Raw genomic sequence first — 14270 nt, 5'->3', positions numbered from 1 at the left:
TATTTGTTTTCTCCTGTTTGTTGATATGAATTATATTATTATATAATATTATATATATTATATAAATATATTGATTAGATTTCAAATATTATTCTTACTGGGATAAATCCCACTTGATTATGATATATTGTCCCTTTTTATATTTATTGCTGAATTCAGCTTGCTAATATTGGTCTATAATCTTCTTGGAGTGTCCTGACAGCAGAGTTACAGTGGCTTTTAAGAAAAAAACCTCTTTCTCATTTTCTGAGTTTGTGTCAGAATGGTATTATTTGATTTAAATCTACCATATTACATTTTACTTTCAATTTGTACCATATGGTTTTTGTTCTTTCTTGCCTTTTGTATTAATTATCTTTTATTATTCCATTTTATTCTCCTTATTGGCTGTTTTAATATACATCTTTGTTTATTTTTTGGTGGTTGTGGCCATCCCGCAGAAGTGGGATGGACCCCCACCCAAAATTTTGTTCATATACCTAGGCTTAAGACACTCCTCAAACCCAGAGAATTTGAGAGGAAGTTTATTACTCACACAGGGGACCCCTGGGAAGAGTTGGGTGGGCACAAGCAGGTCCAGGCTGGCTTGGGCACAGCAGAGAGGGCTTTGTAGGATGGAACTGAGAAAAAAGTCTATATATGGGCAGTTTAAATTTTCTGCTGGTGCCAAAGGAGGAGGCAGTCATACTCAGGCTTATCAGCCTTTCCAGATGTGGAGCAAAAGCTGAGGCTTAAAAAGAAGTCAGTAATCAAACATCAAAAATTGTGTCAGACTCTATTGCAGTAGTTATTGTAGAGATTATCATATGTATTCCTAATTTATGTATTATCCTTCTTGCTAGATACAATCTACCTAATTAATATTTTGTTAGGAATTGTACATTTGTGTTCACATTTGTGTTCATGGGGGATATTCACCTATAATTTTCTTCTCTTGCAATATCTTTGTCTGAGTTTGGTATGAGCATTGGGCTGACCTCATAAGTATATCAGGACACTCTGAAAGAGTTTGTGTAAGATTGGTACTATTTCTTTCTTAGATATTTGGCAGAATTCACCATTTTGGCCTGGAGTTTTTATTATAGATTCAATTTCTTTAGTAGATTTGACTATGCAGATTTTTTTTTCTTGTGTCAGTTTGGAAAGTATTCTTCAGTTAAATAAGTTGTCAAAAATTGTTGGCATGAGTTATTTTCACAATATCCTTATATCCTTTCAATTTCTGAATCTCCAGTGATATTAGCTTTCTTATGTCTGGTATTAGTAATTTGTGTTTTATCCTTTTTTGTTTGGTCACTCTTGCTAGGGCTTTAGCAGTTTGGGTTTTTATGATCCTCTGATGTATTTTTTTCTGTTTCATTAGTTGCTGCTGTATCTTTTTTTTTTTTTTTCTGTTTTGGGTTTAACTTAACTTTTTCTATCTTTCTGAGAATAGATTTTTTTTTTACATATTCATTAAGTTTTAGCTTTCTTTTCTAGTGTACACAGATTTTTATGTAGTTTTTCATCTTCATCGTGTACACAGATTTTTATGTAGTTTTTCATCTTCATCTTTGTACAAAATATTTTCTCATATCATAACTTTTTCTTTGATCCATGGCTATGTAGAGATGTGTTTCTTAATTTCCAATTATATAAGAACATATAAATGATTTTTTATTTTTAGTTAATTCTTTTTGGTCATTGAGATTATATTCTTAATGATTTCAGTATACTTAAATTTTTTAGAACTGCTTTATGATATGATATATTTTTATTTTGATCAGTGTGCAATTGAAAGAAATGTGTATTCTGCCATTGCTTCTTGTGATATTCTGTGTATGTTACTTTGGTCCATTTGGTCAGCTGTTATGTTGAAATCTTCATTTTTACTGAATTTTTGTCTGCTTGTTTAATCAGCATTTGAGAACGGCATGTTAATACCTCCTTTTTTCTCCTTAGCCATGTGGTAGTAAGTTATTGACCTACTGCCCCATCACTCTCATCGTTTCCTATGAAAAGAACTTTCTCCTACATAACCAGTAAAGCTGTGAAAATCAGGAAATTAATATCAATGTGTTATAGACACTATTCCAGTTTTTCCAGTTGTCCCAGTAAGATTTTTTATAACAAAAAGGAGCAACTCAAAATCACATGTTGCTTTAGTTGTCATGACTCTTTAATTTCCTTTAATCTGGAACAGTTCTTCAGTCTTTCCTTCACTTTCATTACCTTGACACTTTTTTTAAAAAATTAATTAATTAATTAATTTATGGCTGTGTTGGGTCTTCGTTTCTGTGCGAGGGCTTTCTCTAGTTGTGGCAAGCGGGGGCCACTCTTCATCACGGTGCGCGGGCCTCTCACTATCGCGGCCTCTCTTGTTGCGGAGCACAGGCTCCAGACGTGCAGGCTCAGTAATTGTGGCTCACGGGCCCAGTTGCTCTGCGGCATGTGGGATCTTCCCAGACCAGGGCTCGAACACATGTCCCCTGCATTGGCAGGCAGATTCTCAACAACTGCGCCACCAGGGAAGCCCTACCTTAACACTTTTGAAGATTACAGGTCAGTTACTTTGTAGAGTGTTTTTCAGTTTGGGTTTCTCTGATGTTTCTTCATGATTAAGTTCAGGTGAGATATTTTTGGTAGGGTTATCACAGAATTGACATTGAATTCTTCTTATAACATCTTAGCAGCTGTCGTACACTTCTATTTGTCCCACTGCTGACAGTGATCACTTTAATTACTTAGTAAGGTTGTGGGCTAGGTTTCTCAACTGGAAAGTTACTGTTTTCCACTTTGTAGCTAAGTGTTTTATGGGGAGGAACTTTGAAATTATGTAAGTATCTCAGTCCTCAGAAGACTTCTAGTTTATTTATATCTGTACAGAATCATGCTTTCATTCAGTGGGTTATGATTTATTACTATCTTTTCTTCACTCTTTATTTTAAAAATACATAGACTTTACAAGAGATTACAAAAATAGTCCAGAGAGTCCCAGGTATCTATCGCTCAGCTTTCCCATTGGTAATGTCTTATATAACTGTAGTACATTTTCAAAATGACATTAGGAAATTGACATGGGCACAATATAATTAACTAAACTACAGAACTTAACCGTATTTCACCAACTTTTGCATGCACTCAGGCTTTTTTGAATGCATATGTGTATAATTTTGTGAAATTTAATCACATTGTGATTTCACATAACCACTACTATAATCAAGATACAGGAATATTCTGTCACCACAAAGAAATTCCCTTATGCCTGCCCCTCTGTAGTCACACTCCTCTCCCCTGCCCTCTGCATTCTTTAAACCCTGGAAACTAGTGACCTGTTTTCCTACTATATGGTTTTGTCATTTTGTGAATGTTTTGTAAATTGAATCATATAACATGTAAACTTTGAGATTAGCTCTTTTTACTTAACATGATGACCTGGAGATCCATCCAAGTTGTTGTGTATATCAATGGTTTTGTTTTTTTTTAATTGCTAAGTAGCATTCCATTGTATGGATACATACCAGTTTATTTAACCATTTCTCTGTTGAAGGATGTTTGGGTTGTTTCCAACTTTTGACTGTTATTAATAAAGCTGCTGTGAACATTCATATACTTTTCTTTACACAAATGAAGTTTCTATTTCTCTCAGACAGTGATTCTCAACCAGGGGTGAGTTTGGCTCCCCGGAGACAGTAGCAACATCTGAAGTCATTTTTGATTGTCACAACTAGGAAGGAATTTTGCTGTTGCCATCAGGGATGCTGCTGAATACCCTGGAATACACAGAGTAGTCAGTCCCCCACAACAAAGAAGGATTTGGTTCAGTTTTAGTAGTGCCAAGGTTGAGAAACTGCTCTAGGATAAGTGCCCAAGAGTGTGATTGTTGGGTTGTATAGTAAGTATATGTTTATCTTTTAAGAATCTGCCAAACTGTTTTCCAGGGTGGTTGTACCATTTTGCATTTCTGCTGGCAATATATGAGAGATCTAGTTTCTTCACATCCTTGTCAGCTTTTGTTATTGTCAGTATTTTTTATTTATTTTATTATTATAATTTTATTATTATAAATAATTATTTATTTTATTATTTTATTTATTAGCCATCCTAATAAGTATATAGGGATATCTCATTGTTGTTCTAATATGCATTTCTCTAAATGACTAATTAGGATGAACATTTTTTCATGTGTTTGTCTTCTGTATATTATCTTTGGTGAAGTGTGTGTTTAAGTTTTGCTATTTTCTAACTGCATTTTTTTTTTAACTGTTGAATTTAGAGAGTTTTAATCTATTCTGTATAAAAGTTTTTTGTTGGATATGAGATCTTATACAAAGTTATGTTTTCTTATATTCATTATTACTATTGTAATTTGTTTTCACGTTCAAAATGCCACTGATTTACTGACCAGTGGCAGCTCCTTCAAGCTGGTTTCTGTATCCTTTTTACATGCTCTTGTCATCTTTTGCACATGTCTTTGCCTTCTGGCACAACAAGATACTTCAGGCTCATAACTTCTTCCCCAGCTCTGAAATTGGCCATTTCTCCAAGGAACCTGCTTTCTTTTAGAGGAAAGTGATATTTAGAAGCCAAGATTTGAGCATTGCTATTAGGCTGCTCCCAGCCTTCTTAGTGGATTTATGTACATACGTACATACATACATACATAAATACACACACACACTCATTTACATTTATTTCTGTATCTGTCTATATATATTAAAAACCATAAGCTCACACCCATGTATACAATTCTAATTCAGTTTTATTCTACTTTTTTTTCTCTTTCTGTGTTTGTAACTTCCTTATCCAGTAGTGAGAACCCTCACTTCTTACGTGCTTTATATATTTATTTATTTATTTGCTCAATCTGCCATGTGTAACTAATCTCCCATCATTCCTGCCATCCTCTCCCCAGCTAGGATTGCCCTCACTCACTACTTGGATTCTGACTCTCCTTTCAGACTACCTTTTTGTTTGGATGTTCTTCTTACCCTGCTGGGGCTTTGACACTCCGTTCTAGACTACCCCTAAACATAGATAACATCCCCAACTTGGTTTTTGACTTCCTCCCATCAGAATGCTCACCCCATGTATGTGGACACCCTCCTCACCTCACTTAGACTCCCTGAGATGGACTACTTCCTCACAGGAGCATCTTCCTCATCCTGCTTAGGCTTTTGGTATCTCACATTGGGCCTCCTCTCTGCTTGGATACCCTCATCCTGTCTAGGATCTGACTCAAGATGCCTCACTACCCTGTTGGACACCCTCATCACCCAGGCTGTGACATCTCAGGTCAGATTACCTCCCCTTATCCTGTATGGTAGATATTGCTGTTACCTTGCTTGAGCTCTGACTCACCAAACCAGGCTACTCCCAAGCCCTGGATGACACCCTTCTCATTCTGCAGGGGGCCTGACTTACCAGCCCAGTCTGCCTGTCTGTGAAGATTATTTTCTCTACTCTGCTCTAGTTCTGCCACTTTATGTTAGGCTGCTCCACTGTAGAGACACCTTCCTCATTCTGGCTGGGCAGTAAGTTCACATGCCAAGCTGGACCTTCTTCTTCATGGAAACCCTCCTCATCCTCCTCTGATATTGCATAACAAGCCACAGCTCCCCAGATTCTCTTTGCCCTGATTGGATTGTGATACTATGTGCTAAAGCTACTGCTTTACATGGGCACCCTCCTCACCCCGATGAGGCTCTTATACCTTACTCTGGGCCACTGTTGCCCCACCCACTGTGAATGTCCACCTAATGGTTTTAAGATTCAGTTGTTCAGGAAGGGAAAGGTAAAAGGAGAAAATAAAAAGCCAGGAGGAAGAGAAAGATAAGGGGAAGCTTATTTTTGATTAGTGTTTGCTTGGGGTATCCTTTTCCATTCTTTTAGTATATCTATGACCTTATATTAAAGCGTTTCTCTTGTGAATAGCATATAGTTGGGTCTTATTCATCTTGTCAACCTTTGTCTTTTAATTGGGATATTTAGTTCATTTATATTTAATGTAGTCATTGAGGTGGTTGATTTTAAGTTTTGCCACTTTGCTGTTTTCTATTACTCTTGTCCTTTATTATTTTAGTCAATTATCTTGATTTCATGTTATCTCCTTTACTGGATTTTTTTGTTATACTTTTTCTCTATCATTCTTTTAGTGATTTTTCAAGAGATTATACTTCTTGACTTTACATTTAACCTTAAATTAGTATTCTTACCATTTTATGAAAAATGAAGCATCTCACAACAGTTTAACTCCATGTGCCCCCTCCTGCTGTTTGTGCTTTTGTTGTATATTTCTGTTCTACATCCCCCCAAGACATTATTATTGTTTATTTATAAAACAACATATAAATATAAAGGTGTATGTACCTGGGTATATGTACATGTATATATTAAACACACACACACACACACACACACTTTAAGTGCTCTTTGTTCTTTCCTGCAGTTCTGTTCTATGTTGGGCCATTTTACTTCAGCCTCAAAAAATTTCTTCTAGTATTCCCTAAGGTCTGCTGGGGATCAGTTTTCTTATTTTTCATTTATCTGTATTTGATTTTTTAAAATTGATTCCAATTTTCTGTTGACATTCTCCATGTTTTTTATTTTTCCTTTTTTGCGGTACACGGGCCTCTCACTGCTGTGGCCTCTCCCGTCGCGGAGCACAGGCTCCGGACACGCAGACTCAGTGGCCATGGCTCACAGGCCCAGCCACTCCGCGGCATGTGGGATCCTCCCAGACCCGGGCACAAACCCATGTCCCCTGCATCGGCAGGCAGACTCCCAACCACTGCGCCACCAGGGAAGCCCTAGATTCTCCATATTTTTATCTATTAATCCCCATCTTTTACTCTCAATATAGTCATTTTAAAGTTCTGTGCTAACTCCAGAATCTGAATTCCCTCTAAATCAATTTTTCTTGTTTTTTTGGTCTTAATTTTTAGTCACTTTTTCCTGCTTCACGAATTTCATAACTTTTGATTGTGTGCTGGACATTGTGAATAGAAAAATTATAGAGGCTGAAGATGCTATTACTTTGCACCAGAGAAGATTTACCCTTTTCTCTGTTAATCAGAGTGGCTGATCATTTCAGTCATTTCAGGAATTTTACTAGATCAGAACTGGGTTGGAGCTTTAGTTATCTCATCCTACCTATGATTTTTCCTAATTTGTGGCCTCCCTGGATTTTTGCTGTAAGCCTGACAGGTCTTTGATTCTTCAATAAATACAGTCAGTTATTGACTTCAGTCTTTCAGATGTTTGAATTCAGCTCTTTAGGCTCTCAGTTCTCACAGCTTCAGAGTATGGCAAATGTAAGGAGAGACCAGCTATGTGTTTGTTGCCATTACACTTTCTCAGTGAAAATTTGTCTCATAAACACTGAAACATTGCAGATGATTTCACTTTTCCTGACTTAGCCCCCTTCTTGGGGATAGCACTTCTGGGTTTTTACTGTGAGTCTGGTAGGTCTCTAATTCCTCACTTTTGAAAGTTCTCTCCCTCAGGCATTAGGTATTTAGCTTCTTGCTTTATATAGGTTCAAAAACTGACAAATGTCTTGAAGAGGAGACCTAATGATTGTCACAGGCCCCTTTATCTAGTGGGATTTGGTTTGTTATTGCCATGACTGTGCAGGAAATTTCACTCTGCTTTCTTGGCTCAGTCCCCCATAATCCTATACCACCCTGACACTAAGGAAATGTCCTGTGGGGGAAATTGGCTTGACATTCTGCTAGATTTCACTCCATCATGCCAGCAAACGAGTTCATCAAAAGCTCTGGTGATTTCTCTTTTCCAGTGGAGTATGTCTCCCTACACCAAACCCCTGCTCCAAATCTCTAAGTGTCCCTCTCTAGCATATTAGTTGACATTGTTTCTTGATTGCTTCCTTAGCTGTATGATCTTTTATTCAATTTTGTTTGCTTGTTGCAGCAGGAGTGATGGCCTGTGCCTACCTAATGCAGGCATATTAATACGGAGATATGGGTTTGGTCCCAGACACCACAATAAAGAGAATATCATAATAAAGCAAGTCACACGAGTTGTTTGGTTTCCCAGTGCATGTAAAAGTTATGTTTATGCTATACTGTAGTCTGTTAAGTGTGCAATAGCATTATGTCTAAAAAAAAGTACATATCTTAATTTGAAAGTAGACTTTAAAAATGCTAACCATCATCTGAGCCTTCAGCAAGTTGTAATCTTTTTGCAATAATAACATCAAAGATGACTGATCACAGATCATGTAACAAGTATAATAATGAAAAAGTTTGAAATATTGTGAGAATTACCAAATGTGACATAGAGACACGAAGTGAGCAAATGCTGTTGGAAAAATGGCACCACCACTAGACTTGCTTGACACAGGGTTGCCACAAACCTTCAATTTGTTAAAAAAAAAAAAAAAAGCGTTATCTGCAAGGTACAATAAAGTGAGGTATGCCTATACATCCTGCCTCAAAGTAGAAATCCTATTTAGATCACCTTTAATTTCTCTCTATGATATATTAATAGTTTTCTGCCTTTAGGGTTCTTACATTTTTTATTATACTTATTACTAGGTATATGATGTTTTGATGATAATGTATATGGCATATTTTTTAGTTTTTAATTTTATAACTTTTCAGACACCAAAAAATGTTAGTGGAATTTTTTAAAGTTTGGTCTCTTATCTGGCAACTCTTCTAAAAACTAACTGATATTCTAATAAGTTATCTGTAGATTGTTTTGGATTTTCTGTATCCATAGTTATATCAAATATGGAAAGTGACAGTATTATTTCTTCCTTTCTTATCCTTATATTTCTGATTTCTTTTTCCTGCCTTACTGCTAATGCCATTTAATACTTTTACTAACATGTTGAATAGAAAAGGTAAGAGTTGGCATTCTTATTTTGTTCCTAATCTTACAGTGGACATTCTCCACATTTCACTGTAAATAGGATGGTGGCTCTAAAGTTTTTTGTAGTTTCCATTTGCTATGAGTTTTTAATCATACATAATTATTGAATTTTATTAAATGTTTTATCTGACTATACTGCTATGATCATATACATTTCTCCTTTATTTTATTGATGTGGTGCATGACATTTGTTGATATTTGAATGTTAACTCACCTTGCATTTCTGGAGTAAAACAGCTTGGTAGGAATTCACACACACACACACACACATTCACACATTCACTCACTCACACACTCTACATTTGATTGTCTAACATTTTGTTTATGATTTTTGCTTCTATATACATAAGGGAGATGGGCCCATTTTCTTTTCTCATAATTGTCCTTTTAATTAGTAAATAGTGTATAGAGGGTAGAGATTTAAAAGACCTTTTAAAAGGTCGTCTTCTTCTGTGATATAATACAGTATTACTCCATTTAAAAAAAATGACCTTTTTTATTTTCAAATAATTTCAAATCTGCAGAAAAGATACAAACATAATGGAGTTCCCTTTACCTCTCTCCCAGTTTTTCCTATTGCTAACATCTTATACTACCATAGTATACTTTTCAAAATTAAAAAGCCAACATTTATATATTACTATTAACTAAACTTAAGACTTTTTTTTGATTTCACCAGTTTTCCCGTTAATGACCTTTTTCTGTTCTAGGACCCAATCCAGTATATCACATTCCACTTAGTTAGTTGTCATGTCTGCTTAGTCTTCTCTGGTCTATGACAGTTCCTCATTCCTTCCTTGTTTTTCATGATTTTGACAGTCCTGAGGAATATTGGTCTGATATTCTCAATCTGGATTTGGCTGATGTTTTTCTCATGATTAGACTGGAGTTACAGGTTTTGGCAAAGAATACCGCAGAAGCGAAGTAACCTTCTCATCACATCATTTACAGAGAGTATGTAGTGTCTCCGTGACATCACTGGTGATGTGAAACATCATCACTTGCATAACATGGTGTTTGCTAGGTTTCTCCACTGTAAGGTTACTTTTTCTCCCATTTTATACTCTCTTTGGAATTCAGTCATTAAGACCAGCCCAGGACTGGACTTAAGGGGAAGATTAAGCTTCACCTCCACCTCCTTGGGGAGGAGATGGATGCCAGGGGTGAGGTTACCTACATATGGAATTCTTATGTTGGCAAGATTTGTCTTCTCCCTCCCTCCTATTATTTATTTATTTATACACTCATTTATTTACTCCATTATGTTTTAATATGGATTCTTTATAATCTATATACATAGTTACAACCTTAAAAACCTCTGGTTCCCCCACTGACATATAAACTTTTTGAGGAAAGGCTTTGTTTCTTTTTTATTTTTGTACACTCTATGCGTTTAGCATAGTCCCCTAATTTATAGTGGACTTCCAGTAATTATTTTTTAATGGATATCTTTTCACTTCAACTGAAAAGTACCCTTTCCTTATATAATAGCATTCTAAATCCAAAATAAAAGTAGATTTTAAAATAAGTAAAAGTACGGGCTTCCCTGGTGGTGCAGTGGTTGAGAGTCTGCCTGCCGATGCAGGGGACATGGGTTCGTGCCCCGGTCCGGGAAGATCCCACATGCCGCAGAGCGGCTGGGCCCGCGAGCCACGGCCACTGAGCTTGCGCGTCCGGGAGAGGCCACAACAGTGAGAGGCCCCCGTACCGCAAAAAAAAAAAAAAAAAAAGTAAAAGTAAACTTATGCATGATCACACTGTAATAAGTATGTAAAAAAGCAAAGGGTACTGCAGAAATAACTTAACCATTTGAGTTGGATGTCTCCAAAAAATATTGAAGCCACATTTGGAAAGAAATTACAGCATTTGATAAGCCAAGGATATGACCTGCTGTGTGCTTTCGCTTTTTTGTTCAGATCACCAAAGGAGACTAAGACCCCGTTTTCTCGCTTCTCTGGAAAATTATCATCTGATGCAGTCACTCAGATAACAACAGAAAGTCCAAGAAAAGCCATGTTTTCATCTGAGATTTTTGTTAATGCTGAAGATCGTGGACATGATATTCCAGAGCTCAGTACACGGAAGTTGGGCAAAGTTCCTGTCAAGTTTGCTTCATCGTCTTCAGTCCAACAGATTACTGTTCCTCATGGCACAGATGGTAAGAGAATTTTAGGTCATATTACCAACTTTTGTGTAATTAAGAAATTTCTTGATTGGGTCTTTCTAGTTAGAAAACCTAATTTTAATTTTAAGCATTAGGTTGTACATGATTATATCATCTTTTATTTACATAGCTATGAAGAGAATATAATTTATTATGTTTTTACTTCAATTTCTAGTGAAGTTAACAACCTATGTGAAACTCATGCTACTGTGGTTGATGTATTTTCAACTCATAATACTTGTCATAAGAATGCAAGTAGTTCATGAAAACATAAAAACTATAGAGGTTCAATTTTAGGGAGGTAGATAATTATTTGGCATTGTTTTTTTACTATTGTTTTGCATGATACAATGAACAGATAGCAAACACAATACCAGTCTATTTCTTTTTCAAGAAACGTTGACCAGGGACCCAGGTTGACTGTGACCCTGCTTTCTTTAAAACATGGAACCTTGGATTCATCATCATAGTCAACAGGAAGGGACGAAAAGCATGGAGGAGCACATGTTGGGAGGCTTTTATGGGCTAGGCCTAGGTGTGGCCCACATCACTTTCCACTGACTAGGAATAGTTTAGCTGTGCTTTCCAGGATGAAGAAGCAATGAGTTTTGGTGAACAGCTAGCAATCTCTACCATAAGGTCTACATTTAGAGTGTTCATATGCTATCATGACAGTGATATTTTTATAGTCCTTATACTATATAACGTTCAAAATTACAGCAAGTTATTTTCTTTTTCAGACCAGTAACTAGAAAGTTAAGTTCCCATTCTACCTCCAAATGAGGGTGGGAACTTTAAATTACTAACTTTAAAGTATTCAGTAGTTTGTACAAATCTATTCAAAATATATTTTAAGTTTTCCTACTTATGCAAAAAGTTTATCTGTCTGTAGGTATAAATGGAATATGCCTAAATGTATAAAGAAAATTGCTTAGTTCCACATTTAAATTGTACTGAATTTAATTTGAATAAATATATTTATATGTTGAAATGGTTATATTTCTTTTCTTTTTTTAAAAAATTTTATTTATTTTATTTTTTGCTGTGTTGGGTCTTCATTGCTGCGCACAGCCTTTCTCTAGTTGCAGCGAGCGGGGACTACTCTTCATTGCGGTGCACGGGCTTCTCATTGCAGTGGCTTCTCTTGTGGCGGAGCACGGGCTCTAGGCGCGTGGGCTTCAGTACTTGTGGCTCGCGGGCCCTAGAGCGCAGGCTCAGTAGTCATGGCACATGGGCTTTGTTGCTCCGCGGCATGTGGGATCTTCCCGGACCAGGGCTGGAACCCGTGTCCCCTGCATTGGCAGGCAGATTCTTAACCACTGCACTATCAGGGAAACTCGAGATGGTTATATTTCTTATACATTTTTATTGTGAAGTAAAATTTTGCCCCCCAAATATATAGTCTAATAAATATCACACAGAACACCTTTAATGTGTCAGTTACCTATTGCCACCGTGATACTGTATAAGAACCTCGAAAATCTCAGTGCTTTGTAGCAACAGACATTTGCTTTCTTCACTCATGGGCTTATGAGTCAGTTGGAGTTTGGCATCAGGATGCAAAAATGGTTTGGGTCTGTTCCACATGCTTGTACTGAAACCCAGGCTACTCTAGGCTATGTTGTTTTCATGTTGGTGGCAGAGCACAGGAGAGGAAATCCAACTGTGAAAGTGTATTTTATACCTCTTCTGACATCAAACGGATCAGTCTATATAGAGGCCACAGTTCATGTTTTTACCTTTACATACAGGTACTTGGTAGAAAGGACTCCTTTAAAAGATAAATATTATTTGGTTTACTAATAAAATATTATTTTTAACTCTGTGGATTCAGAAGTAAAATTTTAAAAAATATTTTAAAAGTATACAGAGTAGTATGTTGAATTTATGACTATGTGTCCACTGCTCTGAATTAACAAATTAAGAGTAATATGTTATATGTTTATATTTAGTTCCATTTTCAGGTTTTTTGAAGAAACAAATTTTATGGTTGGACTTTCTTCTTTACCCTTCTCCAGTCCTTTCTTTCTCTCCCAGGAACAACCATTATTTGCTGAATAGTCGCTTCTTCCCCCAGAGATAGGCAGTCCAAAGTAACTTTAAGACTTCTGCATCCAAACATAAAGTCGTTGAGAATTTCAAAAAGCCACTTATCTTGTCTCTGAATTCTCTATCTCCACATGGTAACCATTCTTGGGTAACCATTCTCTGGGTCCATTGTAATTCTGCCCAATTGTCGGTGTCCATTTTCTGCAAACTTTTTTTTGTGTGTGTGTGTGGTATGCGGGCCTCTCACTGTTGTGGCCTCTCCCGTTGCGGAGCACAGGCTCCGGATGCGCAGGCCCAGCGGCCATGGCTCACGGGCCCAGCCGCTCCGCAGCATGTGGGATCTTCCCGGACCAGGGCACGAACCCGTGTCCCCTGCATCGGCAGGTGGACTCTCAACCACTGCGCCACCAGGGAAGCCCCATTTTCTGCAAACTTTGAACTAAATGGTAAATTTAACCATCACTACCAAGCTTTATATACACTGGTGGACGAAGAAAGCTAATAAATCAATATTCTAACAATAATGACTACAGCAATGTCCAAGTAGAAGTAGAGGCTACAGCCTATTTTTTTCTGTTATTTAAATTCTTCCCTCCTCTATACATTTCTTCATTCTCCTTGAATTCAGCCAGGTTCTCATTGGCTGGGGTTTTGCCTGATAGGTTGGTACAAGTATTCCTAAGTAGTCTAAGACTTTGCTAGCCCTGCATAGGTTTAATGTAATTTTTTGTTAATTTCGATGACCAGGCTTGGTAAAGTGGTCCCCTAGGTGTAAGCCATACTCCTATTGACTTTCTTTTTTTAAGGTAACCTTGTTTCTCCCTGATAGTTAAGGTCAATTGTAGTTTTAGTCAACACTATGGCATCCTATTCCCTGTATTGTTTCAGTGACATAAAGAATGTAAAATGACTAGATGGCTCCTGTCTCCTGGTAGAAGGGCCCCTCCCTTATTTCTAAGATCTTCCATCAAACAAAGCAGAGTCATAGAGATAGAAAGCAAAAGATTTTAAAGGCTTCTGCCTTTGTTCCTAAATACATGCATTCTGTCTGTGGGATAGGCAAGTACCATATATGGTTCTGAGCACATGCCATATTCTGTAAGCTAGCATTCCAGCCTCAGAAAGTTATGCCTCCCAGCTTGTGCCGTATCAGTTATCAGTAAATTGTTCACTCACTTTT

At 36.9% G+C, this 14270-nt stretch overlaps 1 protein-coding gene across 11 annotated transcripts in view; it reads left to right on the top strand.

Annotated features, from left to right (window-relative positions):
- The window catches only part of ALMS1 (ALMS1 centrosome and basal body associated protein), a 226430-nt gene that overhangs the window by 124530 nt on the left and 87630 nt on the right, over window positions 1–14270 (top strand). For all 11 annotated transcript variants that reach the window (XR_016395400.1, XR_016395401.1, XM_089923013.1 and 8 more), the window contains one exon: window positions 10794–11035. Coding sequence is in view for 9 of the 11 variants with exons in the window: in XM_089923013.1 (XP_089779139.1) it covers window positions 10794–11035 (242 nt within the window). In the remaining 2 variants the exon portion in view is untranslated. The remainder of the gene's footprint in view (window positions 1–10793; window positions 11036–14270) is intronic.

The sequence above is a fragment of the Delphinapterus leucas genome, chromosome 13, assembly GCF_059928025.1.
Source record: "Delphinapterus leucas isolate spDelLeu-1000000601 "Yukka" chromosome 13, BTC_Dleu_Yukka2, whole genome shotgun sequence".
Taxonomy (NCBI): domain Eukaryota; kingdom Metazoa; phylum Chordata; class Mammalia; order Artiodactyla; family Monodontidae; genus Delphinapterus; species Delphinapterus leucas.
This window is presented reverse-complemented; position numbering and strand designations above follow the sequence as displayed.